The sequence below is a fragment of the Octodon degus genome, unplaced genomic scaffold, assembly GCF_000260255.1.
Source record: "Octodon degus isolate 3935 unplaced genomic scaffold, OctDeg1.0 scaffold00092, whole genome shotgun sequence".
Taxonomy (NCBI): domain Eukaryota; kingdom Metazoa; phylum Chordata; class Mammalia; order Rodentia; family Octodontidae; genus Octodon; species Octodon degus.
In genome coordinates, this window is record NW_004524668.1 from 4,854,790 (window position 1) to 4,868,222 (window position 13,433).

The window sequence follows — 13,433 nt, forward strand, 5'->3', positions numbered from 1 at the left end:
CTTCTTGCCTCCTGTCCTTGCCTCCATCCTTCTCTCAATCCCCTTCACAGCTGAGAAAGATCTGTCTTCCAACATCCTATTATCTATCTTTTACTTGGCTCGATATTTGTAATTTGACTTCTCACAGGAAACTAGGCAATATTTAAGGTCATATGTCTGATTTATAAACTTAATATTATGGTCTTACGGTATATCCATCTTCCTATAAATGACTCAGGTTTATCTTTGTGATAGAGTAATACTCCACTGTGTGTAAAAATCTCATTTTCTTTATCTATTTATCGGTTGATGGACTTATAGGCTGCAGGCCTTCATTTCTGTAAACTGTCATTTAGAGACCCATATTGTTTGGGAGTCTTTTGGAATGAAACTGAATTTTTTGCATTTTTTTGTATGTGTCCGATTCTCAGAACTCTGTGGAATAAATTGAATGAATTATTTTTAAATCCATATTTTGTATATCAGATTATGTGAATCACTTACTCAGTTTTCTGTACTATATACATATTCTACAGCAAACCCAGTTTTAATACCTGGGTCATCTGTACTGTCTCCTTCAGATGTTTTATTTCTAGATGGCCAAAGTGGAATATACACAACTGTACTAGACTCCAGGCATCATAGATGATATCCTAGCTTTGGTTTCTGATTGCTTATTTAATTTTCTCATTCTGAGCAGTTTAGTTTAATAGCTAAAAAATTCAGCCCAGAAGAAAAGGGCCTTGCTATGTTAAGCAGGTTCTTAACCTAAACTACAAAATGATGATACAAATAGTAACCATCTCATAGGACCAGTGTGACAATTAAATGACTACAAAGCATTTGGCATATTTCCTAGATCCCGGTTATATGGCTGTTCCTTAGACATCTCTTTGATTCAGCAGCAACACAAAACTTCATACATAGTAGATATTCAGCAAATATTAATCAAATTACTAAATTCACCAACAACATTGTTCTTAAAAAGTGAAAATGAAAATAATCTAATCCATCACAAAGCCATGCTGTCAGACTTTAATTGGCCATTTGCTGTTGTTCATTTTTCCAATGATTGCTCAGACACTATAAGTTTAGGTTACTAAAGATACCTTCCTACACTGACTGAAATCAACTCCCTAATCTCTGTCCATCTCATCTCAACACATCTCAACCTTTAATTGCGTTTCATATCTTTTTCTCCAGTCTCCCTGAAAAATGTTTAACAACTGGGGCCCTAAATGTCTTACATAGTGTAAAATTTCTAGAAGATCTTCAGTATTGAAATGTTTTGTTTTAGTATGTAAAGCCACTTGTATTATTTTACTGAGACAAGGTCTCTTAAATTGCCTGGGTTCGTTCACACTCTACATCCTCTTGTTTCAGCTTCCCAGAGAACTGCAGTTGCAAGCATACACCACCATGCCCCACTATAATACCTTATTTTATTAGATAATTTATACCCATAAATAAAAAATTTGTGTTTCCCTTTTTCCATATTAAAAAAGTATCAAGAAATAAGTTACCTGTTACTTAATAGTCCATTTCTTGTGCCATGGTTACTGAGTAGTCCAGTTTTGTGAACTTGTAATTTGCATCTCTTTATTCTTCTGTTATAGAGTTCTCATTGATTCTTATCACAAGAATATAGAGATTATATAGAATATTAGATTCACGCAAGACATCATTAATTAAGTTTTATTTCATAGATAGATACAGCAAATCCAAAAGAGACTTTAACCTTTTAAGGAGCTAATACAAACACTTTTCCTTGACCATTATTCTTCTAAATAGAGAACGTCTTACTCCATTTCTCTTTTCTTTTTTGGTGTTTTTATTCTTCTCCGCATACATATACCTCATGTTTTCTATTGTCCGTTATTCTCTTTCTGCTTTGGCAAAACAGTAGATATATTTTTGCCTGTACTACCAGAAAACTTTCATACTCTGATTTTATTGCAACCATTATATTAAAACAACACTATGAACGTCTTTCCATGTTCTTGCTCTTTCTATACCATAAAATGCCATCTCTTGGAAGCATTCCTTGAAACTTATCACCTCAGGATATGTCTAAACTCCACCACTGCCCTGGTTGGTAGTCCCTCTCCTGGGTTCCCTGTTTTATCTCCCTTCTTTCTTTTGCTGCAAGATTCCCATCTTGGCTGCATGCCTCACCTACCTGAAGCACTAACTTTACTTTTTCATTTCTAACTTTTAAACATAGCATTTAAGTCATTTTGTTCCTCAGCTAGTAAATACTGTTCTTCTAATGGTTCTTATTCCCCAAATAAGAATTTTTTAATAACAGTCTCAACTAAAATGTTTTCTGTTTCCTGAAATATCTTTTTTTTTTTTATAGGTTAAACAAGAAGGTGTTATTTATTAAGATGTTAAGCTTCATCCCTGGACTTAAATAAGATGGGGGAAAGAATGAGGAAAGAGGTTGGAAGAAACCAAAAATAGCTCTACTCTCCCGACCTCACCTGGGCAGAGATAGGAATTCCTTCCTGCATGTGTCTAGCAGAGCAGGAACAGCTACTTTTGTTCACATCTTAAAAATACTCTCTTCTGCCTTAATGCTATTTCATCGGTCCTGAACCGGCCAGCCCGTAGTGCCCAAGTACTGGTCCTTTCCACAAATCCACCTATCCACTCTGTAGCAGTCTAGCTCCTCCAGCCACACCATACTCACTTGTCCCCTCCTCTTCACACTGACTACCCAACAGGAACTGTACTGGGAAACCTATGGCAGCAACTGACAGCCTGAGAGGGCATGGTGGGCAGATCTTGTCACCCCTACAACCAAGACTGCAGGGCTTTTCCTCTCCTGGAGGGAGCTAAACAGTAGAACAAGAGAGGAGATGGGGGTAGGTTAACCAGTCCAGATGTCTACAGCTCTCCAAAAAAGCCCTAAAAATAAGTCTTAGAATGCCAGTCAACAAGGGCCCAAAACATTTCTGGCCCCACTCATTTCTTTCTCCGGACAATGGTCCAGCCATCTTCTACTATATCCTCTTCCTTAATAGTCTGAGAGTTTGAACCAGAAGTTTCAGGCTGTATAGCGGCTGCTTCATTCGTAGTCGTGACCTCCATCTCTTCCACACTGTCTGCACCGTCTTCATCCTCATCAGTTTCTCTGGCTGTCTTAAGTGCAGTGGCTGTGACTTTATACTTTCTTTGGGTGATGTAGGAGGCCATCTCCTTCAAAGCAGCCCCATCACCCCTCTGGAAGTGGTGGAACATGGTCTGTAGCTGCTGGCTCACATGGGGCAGACTCCCATCCTCCACAACGGTATCAAATTCATTGGTCATCAACTCCCCAAGGAAGTCTTCTACCTCATCTAGCTCCAAGTCAGCATTGTGGATGAAGTAATCCTCTACGGCACTCCCCAGCCACTCGGCCTTCTCCTGGCTGTGCATGCCCCCGAAACCATTATCCACAGCGATCTGCAATGCGGGCCAGGCCTCCAGCGCCACCCGAACCCCAGCTCTAAAGAGCGCTCAAGAGTCTTCCCCAGCGCCCCCCATCATCCCCTGAAATATCTTTTTTTTCTTTTCAATTAACCAGAATTTTCTAACTCAATTTCCTGATTGGCTTAGTGCCTGTGACCTCTAGTAGCATATGTAAACTGCTCTCTTGGTCCCTGCTCAAAGCTAGTACTTTTTTGGTTTTCTAAATATCTTGAAAATATATTTTCTGCCAGATTTTAATCATATGGGGGGCATTAATTCTACCGTATGTTTCATTTGTACCTAATAGATTATTTAATGAGTAGGGTTAGTTGAAGATTTTCATATAAAGGAGAATTTAACATTTTTAACCTGAACTATAGAACCTCAGCTAACATAAGCTGTTAAAAGAGGTACAACATCTTTTCCCTCCAATCCCTAGTGCACTTTCTATTTCTTTCTTAAAGTAGTACTGGCTCGGGCTGGAGAGATGGCTCAGTGGTCTAAAGCACCTACTTAGAACAAGCTTGGCAAAGCATCAGGGACGGCAGTTCAATCCCCCAGCACCACATGCCAGCCAGCCCCACCCCCTGGTGGGCTGAGCTGGCCACACACACACACACACCTCTCTCTCTCTCTCTCTCTCTCTCTCTCTTTCTCTCTCTCCCTCTCTCTCTCTCTCTCAAATAAATAAAAAAAATTAAAAAAAAAAGTAGTACTGGCTCATTGCTAAAAAAGAAAAATAAAATTTCAACAATATAATTTTGTAATTGATTTATTATCTCAATAGAAAAAAATTGTTAACACTTATGCGTATTCTAAATATCCTTGTATTTAGGTAATTTTTTGAAGCAAAGCATCTTACAAGCTTGTTTAGATTTTTTTAAAAAAATATATATTTAGTACAGGGTCTACAGGGCCTCACTACACAGATCAGACTTGTAGTGATCCTCCTGATCAGCCTCCCAAGCGCTGGGATTACTGGTGCGTGCCACCACACCCAGTCTCAGTCAGTCTCACAGCATCCTGGGGCCGGCCGGCTCGGCAGGCCTGGGATTGAAACTAGGCCTCTGCATGTGTCTAAGCAGGTACTTTAATCCACTGAGCTGTCTGGCCGGCCCTTGGGCTTGTTTAGTTAGATATTGTCATGCTTTCTTCACAGATTTATTTTTAAAACTGAGACATATAGTAAAAGTTCCTTTTTTGCACATTTCTATAATTGTTAATAACCACATATAGTCATATAACTATCGCTACAGTCAATATATATATAACATTTCCAAAAAAAGAAACATTCTAACATTTCTACTAAACCCCAAAACATCATCACTTTATATTACTTGGAATGTACTCTTTTCCCTCATGCTCCCCTCTAGTGATTACTTACCTGTTATGTCTCTGTACAGTTTTTTCCAAAAAATTATGTAAATTGAATCCTTTTAATCATAAGCATTTTAGATTTACTCATTGTTGTAGCTGTGATAAGCTCAGTTTTTATTTGTGTTTTGCTAAGTAATATTAGCTTTTCCTCTATTCATAGAATAAACATTTGCAGTGATTTGGTAGCTATAAATTGCTGTAAACTTTGACATACAGGATTTGTATCAACATAAATTTTCTTCCTTAGCCACAGTATTGATGGGTCTTTTTGTATATGTTGGACCATACTGGAAAGTACAAATAAAGTTAAATGTTTTCCATAGTGGAAAATATTGTGCCATTTTGCATTTCCACTAGTAGTACATGGGAGTTTCAGTTATTCCTCATTTTCCTCACCATTTGTGGGTTTGTTTTTTGTTGTTGTTGTTGTTGTTTTGTTTTTTGGTTGTTTTTTTTTCCATAATTTTATTGAGAAACAAATAACAATGAGACAGTTTCAAATCAAATTGGTAGGACAGTTCCAATAATTAACACATTGCATACCCTCTTCCTAGTGATTATTTGCTGTACAAGATGCAGACAATGATATCCTATTTACAAACACTATTACAGCAAATCCCTCTGTTCATTAAGAGAATGTAACTATATACTAACCATTTTGAATACACAGATACAAAATGGACATTCATCTGCATCCCCTTTTTTGTTTAGTTCCGTCATTTGAATATTATAGGTGTGGGTTTTTTTTTCTTCTAAATTTTAGTTATTAATATGTGGTGGTGTCTCATTGTAGCTTTAATTTGTATTTCCTAAGTAAAATGATGTTGAACATCTTTTCATGTACTTCTTTGTAATTCCTAGATCTTTTTTGTTAATATTTCTGTCATTTTCACTTTGTATTGAGTGATAACATTTTCTTCTTGTTGAGTTTTTAGAAGTCTTTATGTATCCTCAATATGAGTCCTTTGTGAAATGTGTATTTGGCAAAAGTTACCTTCCATTTATGCTTTGTCTTTTCATTCTTTTAACAGTATCTTTTATAGAATACAAGCTTTTCACTTTGATTATATTCAGTTTATCAATGCTTTTACTAATGGATTGTGCTTTTGCTCTGATATCTAAGAAATCTTTGCCTAATAACAGAATGCCTGATTTTTTCTAAAACTTGACATTTTGAAACAAATTTATGTTTAGTTCTGTGAGCCACTTTAAATTGAGGGGTGTGTGTGTGTGTGTGTGTGTGTGTGTGTGTGTGTGTTGTGGTGCTAAAGCTGAAACACGGGGTCTTGCACATGCTAGTGAAGCACTTTACTACTCAGCTCCCCAACTCTGGAGTTTTATAAAAGGTGCAAGATATGGATTAAAGTTCCCTTTTAAAAAAATGAATTCTAGTTCTTCAAGCACACTTTGTTTAAAAGACTGGCCTTTATCCATTGAATATTGCAGTGTTTGTTGAAAACCAAGTCATCATTTCTCTGTGAATCTGTTTCTAGATTCTTCTTTCTGTTCCAGTTGCGCTTTGTATCTGTTGTTGGCCATTATTACTGTTTATGTAGTAACTGATGTACCCTTCAGTTTAAATAAAGTGGTGTGAGTCTTGTCTTCTTCCTCCTGCCTCCAATTGCCCAGGCTCTTCTAAATTTTTTATTCTAAATTATAAAATACACTTGATCTTTTTAAAGCCCCACTGGTAATTTTATTTCAGTTATGTGAAATGTGTAGATCAGTGTGCAGAAAACTGACTTAACAGTAATTGTACCTCTGTGAATATATAGTTTTATTTTCTTTTTCTTTGCCTTATTGCTGGTTGACACCTGTTATATTAAATAGGAACGGTAAGAACAGATGTTTTTCCTTTGTTTCTAATCTTAGGGAAAAGTATCTATTTAATATTTTAAAGTTAAGTAGAGTTATAGATGGCCTTATTTTATAACTGACACAAGTCCAACTTTATAGTTCAGGCTGATCTCAGATTTGCAGCAATACTCCTGTCTCAGCCTCCTGAGTGCTGGGATTACAAGTGTGCACCACCATGTCCAGCATGGTTTGGTTTTGAGACAGGATCTCACTATGTAGTTCAGGCTAGCCTTAAACACAGCCCACCTCTGACTGAAGTTATTTCCTGTGAAACATTACAATACAGGTTATTTTACTGAAAATCATTTTATCTATCCTTAAATATGAATGTTTCTAAAACTATAATTACTGACTCAGAGGACATGACCATTTTCATAGCTTCTGAGACACATTGTCACATTGGCCTTCAAAAAAATCTCATTGTAAGAGCACCATGCTCACGTACCAAAAGCCTTAGGTTCAATCCTTGGCACCAAAAAAAGAAATGTATTCAATGACATACTTAGGTGGGTGTGCTGGCACACACCTGTAATCCTAGCACTTGGGAGACAGAGGGAGGAGGATTGCCATTTAAGATCAGCCTGGGTTACGTAGTGAGTTCAAAACCAGCCTGAACTGAATAGTGAAACCTGGTCTGGGCAGTGTAGTTTGGGAGGTGGTATGGGGGGTGCATTCCTGCCAGTGGACTATGAATGTACTTAGTTCTTAGAATCCTTTATCAATAGTCAAAAAGGGTAGAATGTTTGATTAATAGTTAAAGTCAATGGATTTAGTTTTCTAAATAGTTCACAATCCTGATTAATTTGACATGTTAAACTTCGTATAAATTATATTTTAAAAATCTTTCCAGAAATTACTATATTGTCATACTTTAATAACTTTTTTTTGTGATCTTGCTAGGAACTTTTTAGAAAAGTTCGAAGTATCTTAAATAAATTGACACCACAGATGTTCAACCAACTGATGAAGCAAGTGGCAGGACTTACCGTTGACACAGAGGAGCGGCTGAAAGGAGTCATTGACCTGGTCTTTGAGAAGGCTATTGATGAACCCAGTTTCTCTGTGGCTTACGCAAACATGTGTCGATGTTTAGTAACGGTAAGAAGAAAGGAAGGCGTAAAACCAGAAATCTCCAAGAGGTATATTCTCCCCTCACTACACATTCTTCCCAGAAGTGTTATTGGGGCAATGTAAAGGGGAGAATATATTTTTAGCATTTATTAATAAAATATCTTCATTGAATTAAAAAATTGTGCTTTTTAGAAATGTATTCTCTAATATACTAGTCAGGAAAGGCACATGAGATGGTTCCATCCAGTGTGAGTAAGGTTAAGATTTAAGTTAATTTTGTGGCCCTGAAGATGCAGCTCAGTGGTAGAGCACTAGCCTGGCATGCACACGGCCCTGGGTTTAGTCCCCAGCAATGCAGTGAAACTAAAATTAATAAGTAATATGAAATTATTGTCACAAGTAACCAAATTTTCCTGGAGTATCATCAAAATAAACTAAATGCTTCCTTTTGCATTTAACTAAATTTGATTTTAAACAACCTGTTGGTGCTAGTCCTAGCCTATATGAAAAGATTTTTGTCTTTTTGTCAAGGTTCAAAACTGATAATTTTGGGCTGGGGAGATAGCAAGCGCAGGATCCTGAGTTCAATCCCTGGTACCGCCAAAAACAAAACAACAACAACAAAACCTGATAATTTCATCTCTTAGGAACAATTAGATTTCTCTGTCTTTACATTGTCCACACTGTTAATCTCCACAGCCTGTCAAATCTAGGACAAAGCAGATTAGGAAACTAAACAACTTCTGATTATTGTTCATTGAACTCTATTCTGCAGTTGTAAAACTACCATGTACCACCTGTGTTTTCTGTTCCTATTTCTGTTTCCAAGGTATTTGTGTCTGAAATCAACTTTTGAGGTTTTTCTTAATTATCACAATCCACTGTCGTGCTGCCTTTGCATCTTAGAAATAAGGAAGTGTAAACTTTTGTCATCCTAGCCAGGGGTAGAGGTACACACCTGTAATGCCAGTACTTGGGAGGCTAAGGCAAGAGGATTGCCATGAGTGCAAGAGCAGCGTGGACTATGTAGCAAGACCCTGTCTCAAAAAACAAAAGCAAAATTGTCAGTTTGCCTGTATTTTTGAATACCTTTATCAAAGGTAGATATATCTGTTGGGACTTGGAAAAGCTACATGGAGCTCAAAATCCATTCTGACAAAAAATAACATTTGTAAGGGGGACAAAAATCACAGATGATATTTTCTACTGTAGCAGTATACTTATGCACAAAGAAATAAATTGGAGAAATAAAATCACTTTTGGTGCGAATGACTTTTATGGAACAAAGAGAATTTGAATTGATCCTAAGGAATAAGGAACCAAGCTCAGAGAAAGAAGAGTACTTCAGCATGACATATGCTTGCAGAGACTGGTGTTGGACTCTGACAGTGCACAGCTACTGTAAAATTTAAGTTGCAAATTTCTTCCATTACACTTACTGATATTATAACCTGAGAAGTTATTAATCTGGCTTTGAAACCCCAGCACCAAAATAAATTAAACAAATTAATGAGAATAGTTACTAATATCTTCAAACCTCAGATTTTAATCAATAAAATAAGTTTGATTCATATAATTTATGGTGTTTAGAAGGTAAAATTAAATGAATTTTACCACATTAAATATTTAGCTCATTATTTGGTGTATAGCAAACCATAAATAAATAAAAAGTATGTAGGCAATGGGAAACCACCCAGGTCTAGATTATAAAGATGGTGAAATGGGTGGCTGAACAATAAGCATGATTATGGGGCCTGGCAATGTACCTTGGTGGCACAGAGTGTGCCTGGCAAGCCCAAGACCCTGACTTAGATTCCTGGTACCCAAAAAATAAAATGAAACCAAAAAATGAGTATGATTATGATAATAAAATCGATTTTTCTAGCACCTGTAAGGTTGCAATATGATTAAGCATTTTACATGTAATAGTATTAATGGTTTTTAGAACCCTGGGAGGTTGGTTTTCATTGCTTCCATTTCATTGACTCAGAAACTGAGACAGGATAATCTGTTTAGTACACATAACTAAGTGGCAGTGCCAGAATCCAAATCTGGGATTAATGTAGTCACTTATCATACTGCTTCATCAGATACCATGGTTTTGTAAAAGCAAAATGATTCTCTGTCTCATGACCCTTATTTTTCATAGTGGCAACCATCACTTTTTCTACTCACTAATTAAAATGAGGACTACAACCTATATCCTCTAATTAACACTTTAGTTCCTGTTTCGGTTTGTGTCTAGGTATCCCCTCCAAGCCTCATGCAGTCATTGTGGCGGCTTCTAGAGTTTGTGATTAATTCATGATACAGTGCAGGGATTATGGCTGAGTGCTACACTTGCCCTGGAGCAGGTACTCTGCATACAAATGTAAGGAGGGGAAAGAGTCTTGCTCACTGTGCAGCCACAGCTGCTGCTCCTTCCTTAGCTCCTCCCTTTGCTGTTTTCCATCACCATGAGTGGCTGCCCTCTGCCCTGTGCCACCATGTCTCAGAGCCAGCCAAGTATGGACTGAAACCTCCACTAACTGGGAGCTGCATAAACCTTTCCTTCCTTAGTTGAGGATGTTGGGTATTTTGTCCAGGCAACAAGAGAAAGGTAACAGAGACACTGCTTCTTCCTTACTTTTTACTTTATCCTGTAGGAGTAAATAGCTTTTCATGTATTTTAACAAAGGAGTGCTGCTGATGAAAATGACCTTTAAAAAGGTCTAGGAAAAGAAAAACTAGATTGGAATAGGAAAAGATTATAGATAACACTTATGAGATTTTAAAAATGTGTTTGATTATTTTAGATTATAAAATAACCTACTTGAATAAATCAGTGTAGAGATATAAAGATGGCATAGCAGATGTTAGGATTCTTCAGTTACAGCACTAGCTGATTGCACTTTCCCTATACGACTATCTGTATGAATGGCTTTACCGTCTATAATATTCTCTGTATGCATAAAATTACTTGAAAACATAAATATACACATACAAAGAGATATTTTTAGTTTTGCTTGAATTGCATTATAGCGCATAAATATTTTTTCAGTTTACTTTTTCTAACAGTGTACTGGGCATTCCCTTTAGGCTATTACAGATACATTTGACTCATACTTTTTTCACTTGTCAGATATTTCATAATATGCATGAACCATGTTTATTCAAACCCCCCACTGTCTTTTGTAGATTTAGTTTTGTTTTGCAGCCAAAATTATTGCAGTAAATGTCTATTTATCCTTACATTTGGTAGCTTTTATTTCTTGAACATAAGTTCCTGAAGGTTACACATTAAAGAGAACATATTTTACTTTTTTAAAAGTATGACATACCTGCTATCTGGAAAAAGAAAAAGTCGTCATTTTTTGCACTTGCCAAATTTTTAAGGACTCTGCTCAGGGCTGATTTTAAGTTATTGAATTTGATAGTTTAATAGCTCAGCACACCACTGTGGCTTGTGCACACGAACATGTAAGTGTACAGGTCCTGACATGAACGTCCCTTCCGCCTCGGTCAGTAGGTACAGCTGCACTCTACTCTTCTTTAGTGGTGATCACCGTCTTGAGATCTAACCTCGTAACTGATTTCCTTTCATTTACTAGAAGCCTAAAGTAAAATGGTAGCAGTGGGATAAAGTCAGAGCTTTCTAGTAGAAGCCAAATACAAACATGAATAATCATGGTTATAATCTAAATGTGAAAAACTAAACTTTTGAAAAGAAAACTCTTTGAGAGGGGGCCTGGCCTTAGCTCAGTTCTTTATGTGGCTGCTTCCACAAAGCTGTCAGCCTCAGGTTGCTGTAGTTCGATCCCCACAACACCCCGGCCAGCCGAACCACCCCTGAGAGCATTCGGAGCAAAAAAAAAGAAAGAAAAGAAAACTCTGGATACTCTCTTTTTTTTTTTTTTTTGGCAGAACTAGGGATTGAACTCAGGCCCTTGCACTTGCCAGGGAAGCGCTTATTCCACTGAGCCATCTCCCCAGACCTTCTGGATACTCTTACAAGCCTTTGAGTAGACAAAGATTTCTTCAGCAAGGTACAAAATTAACAGTCTGCCAAAGAAAAAAGTATTAATTTCAAATGTTAAAATGTGCCATTGGGGGGAAAAATGTACCATTGGTTTACAGTATCTTTTGATATAAAAAGATAAAGCCACAGCCTTAAAGAATGTTACGAATGCCTATAAAATGACATAATCTTAGGATCCACTAGTAAACAGGATGAAAAAGCAAATCAGTAATGGAGGAAGAAAAGTAAAGGTTAGTAAAGAAATGAACAATCCATAAGAATGAAAGTCCATTTACCTATAAACTTTAACAAAAGATATTTATCCTTATGTGTTAAGGAAAGTAAAATAAGCCACAATTCTGCACAGTTCACTTCTACTAGACTGGAAGAAATGAAGTCATTTTAATTTTAAGTTGGCACAGATAGGTACAGCCACCTTGTGCAGCAGCATTGAGGAGGCTCTTACCCTGCCCCCTGCGGCTGCCCTGCTTCATATAGACCTCAGAGAAGTTCCTACCTGTTCTCTAGAAATCACAGAATGAGAACATTTACTTGTATTTTGGTCCTAATTGTCAGTAATCAGGAATAATTGAAATATAGGAGGTCTGAGGATATAGTTCAGTAGTAAAACACTTGCCCTGGATTAGGTCTGTAGAACCAAAAATAAAACAAAAAATAAAAAGGAATATGCCCTAAAGAGGATAGTAAGTATACTATAATTGTTTTGATTAGTGAATCTGAATAATAATATATAAATAATAATATATTTAGTTATATTTATATAATTAACTTATAATATATAGTTAATACAAGTACCATTTTAAATTAATGAAAAATCAGGCACTGTGACACATACTTGTAATCCCAGAACTGAGGGAGGCTAAGGCTTGAGGATCCCAAGTTTAAATCCTGCCTCGGCAATTTATCTAGACCCTGTCCCAAAATACAAAGTACTGAGAATGTTAGCTTAGCTCAGAGTTTGAGCCCTGGGGTTGACCCCTAATACCTCACCCAAAAGAAAAGAAATGACAACTTAATAAAGTAATGCTAAATGTATCTGCATGAGTCAGCCTCAGGATTCCAGAAAAACTGGATACAGTGGCACTTGCCTGTAATCTCAGCACCCTAGGAGATTGAGGCAGGAGAACTATCAATTGGAGCCTAGTCTGGGCAGTGTAGTTAAAAGCCTGTCTCGCAATACAGAACCAGGGATGCAGATCAGTGTGAACACCTTGGATTCAATTCCCAGTACTGCAAGGGGAAAAAAAGCGAAAATCCTAAAAATAGGATTTAAAAAACTAAATTCTTAGAGGTAAACATAAGGATAAATCTGCCTGACCTGGGATTTGGCAGTGAACTATTAGATGGAACATCTAATGGGACAGCAGCAGGGGCCTACCCATTAGTGCAGTTGTTTAAGTGCCTGCTTGAGCAAAGCAGTCAGGCTCAGGATGCTGAGGTTCAATCCCCAGATCCTCATGCCTTACCAGACCTGCACTTAAGGCATCCTGAGCGGGCCAAAAAAACCAAAAGGCCTTCTCATGGGACAGCAGCAATATAATAAACTGCATTTCACCTGTATATTTTTGTGTTTTAAGAGGCAGAATCAAAAAAGTGCAAAGATCTGTGTGTGGTAGTGCACGCCTGTAATCCCAGCACTCCTTTTTATTTTTTATTTATTTATTTATTTAATTTATTT

General features: G+C 37.1%; 1 protein-coding gene and 1 pseudogene across 5 annotated transcripts in view; one reads left to right on the forward strand and one right to left on the reverse strand.

Moving 5' to 3' along the window:
* The window catches only part of Eif4g3 (eukaryotic translation initiation factor 4 gamma 3), a 400,120-nt gene that overhangs the window by 318,460 nt on the left and 68,227 nt on the right, over positions 1–13,433 (forward strand). For all 5 annotated transcript variants that reach the window (XM_004637641.2, XM_023722577.1, XM_023722578.1 and 2 more), the window contains one exon: positions 7,567–7,764. In XM_004637641.2, coding sequence (XP_004637698.1) covers positions 7,567–7,764 — 198 coding nt within the window. The remainder of the gene's footprint in view (positions 1–7,566; positions 7,765–13,433) is intronic.
* On the reverse strand, positions 2,361–3,510 carry LOC101589828 (annotated as a pseudogene).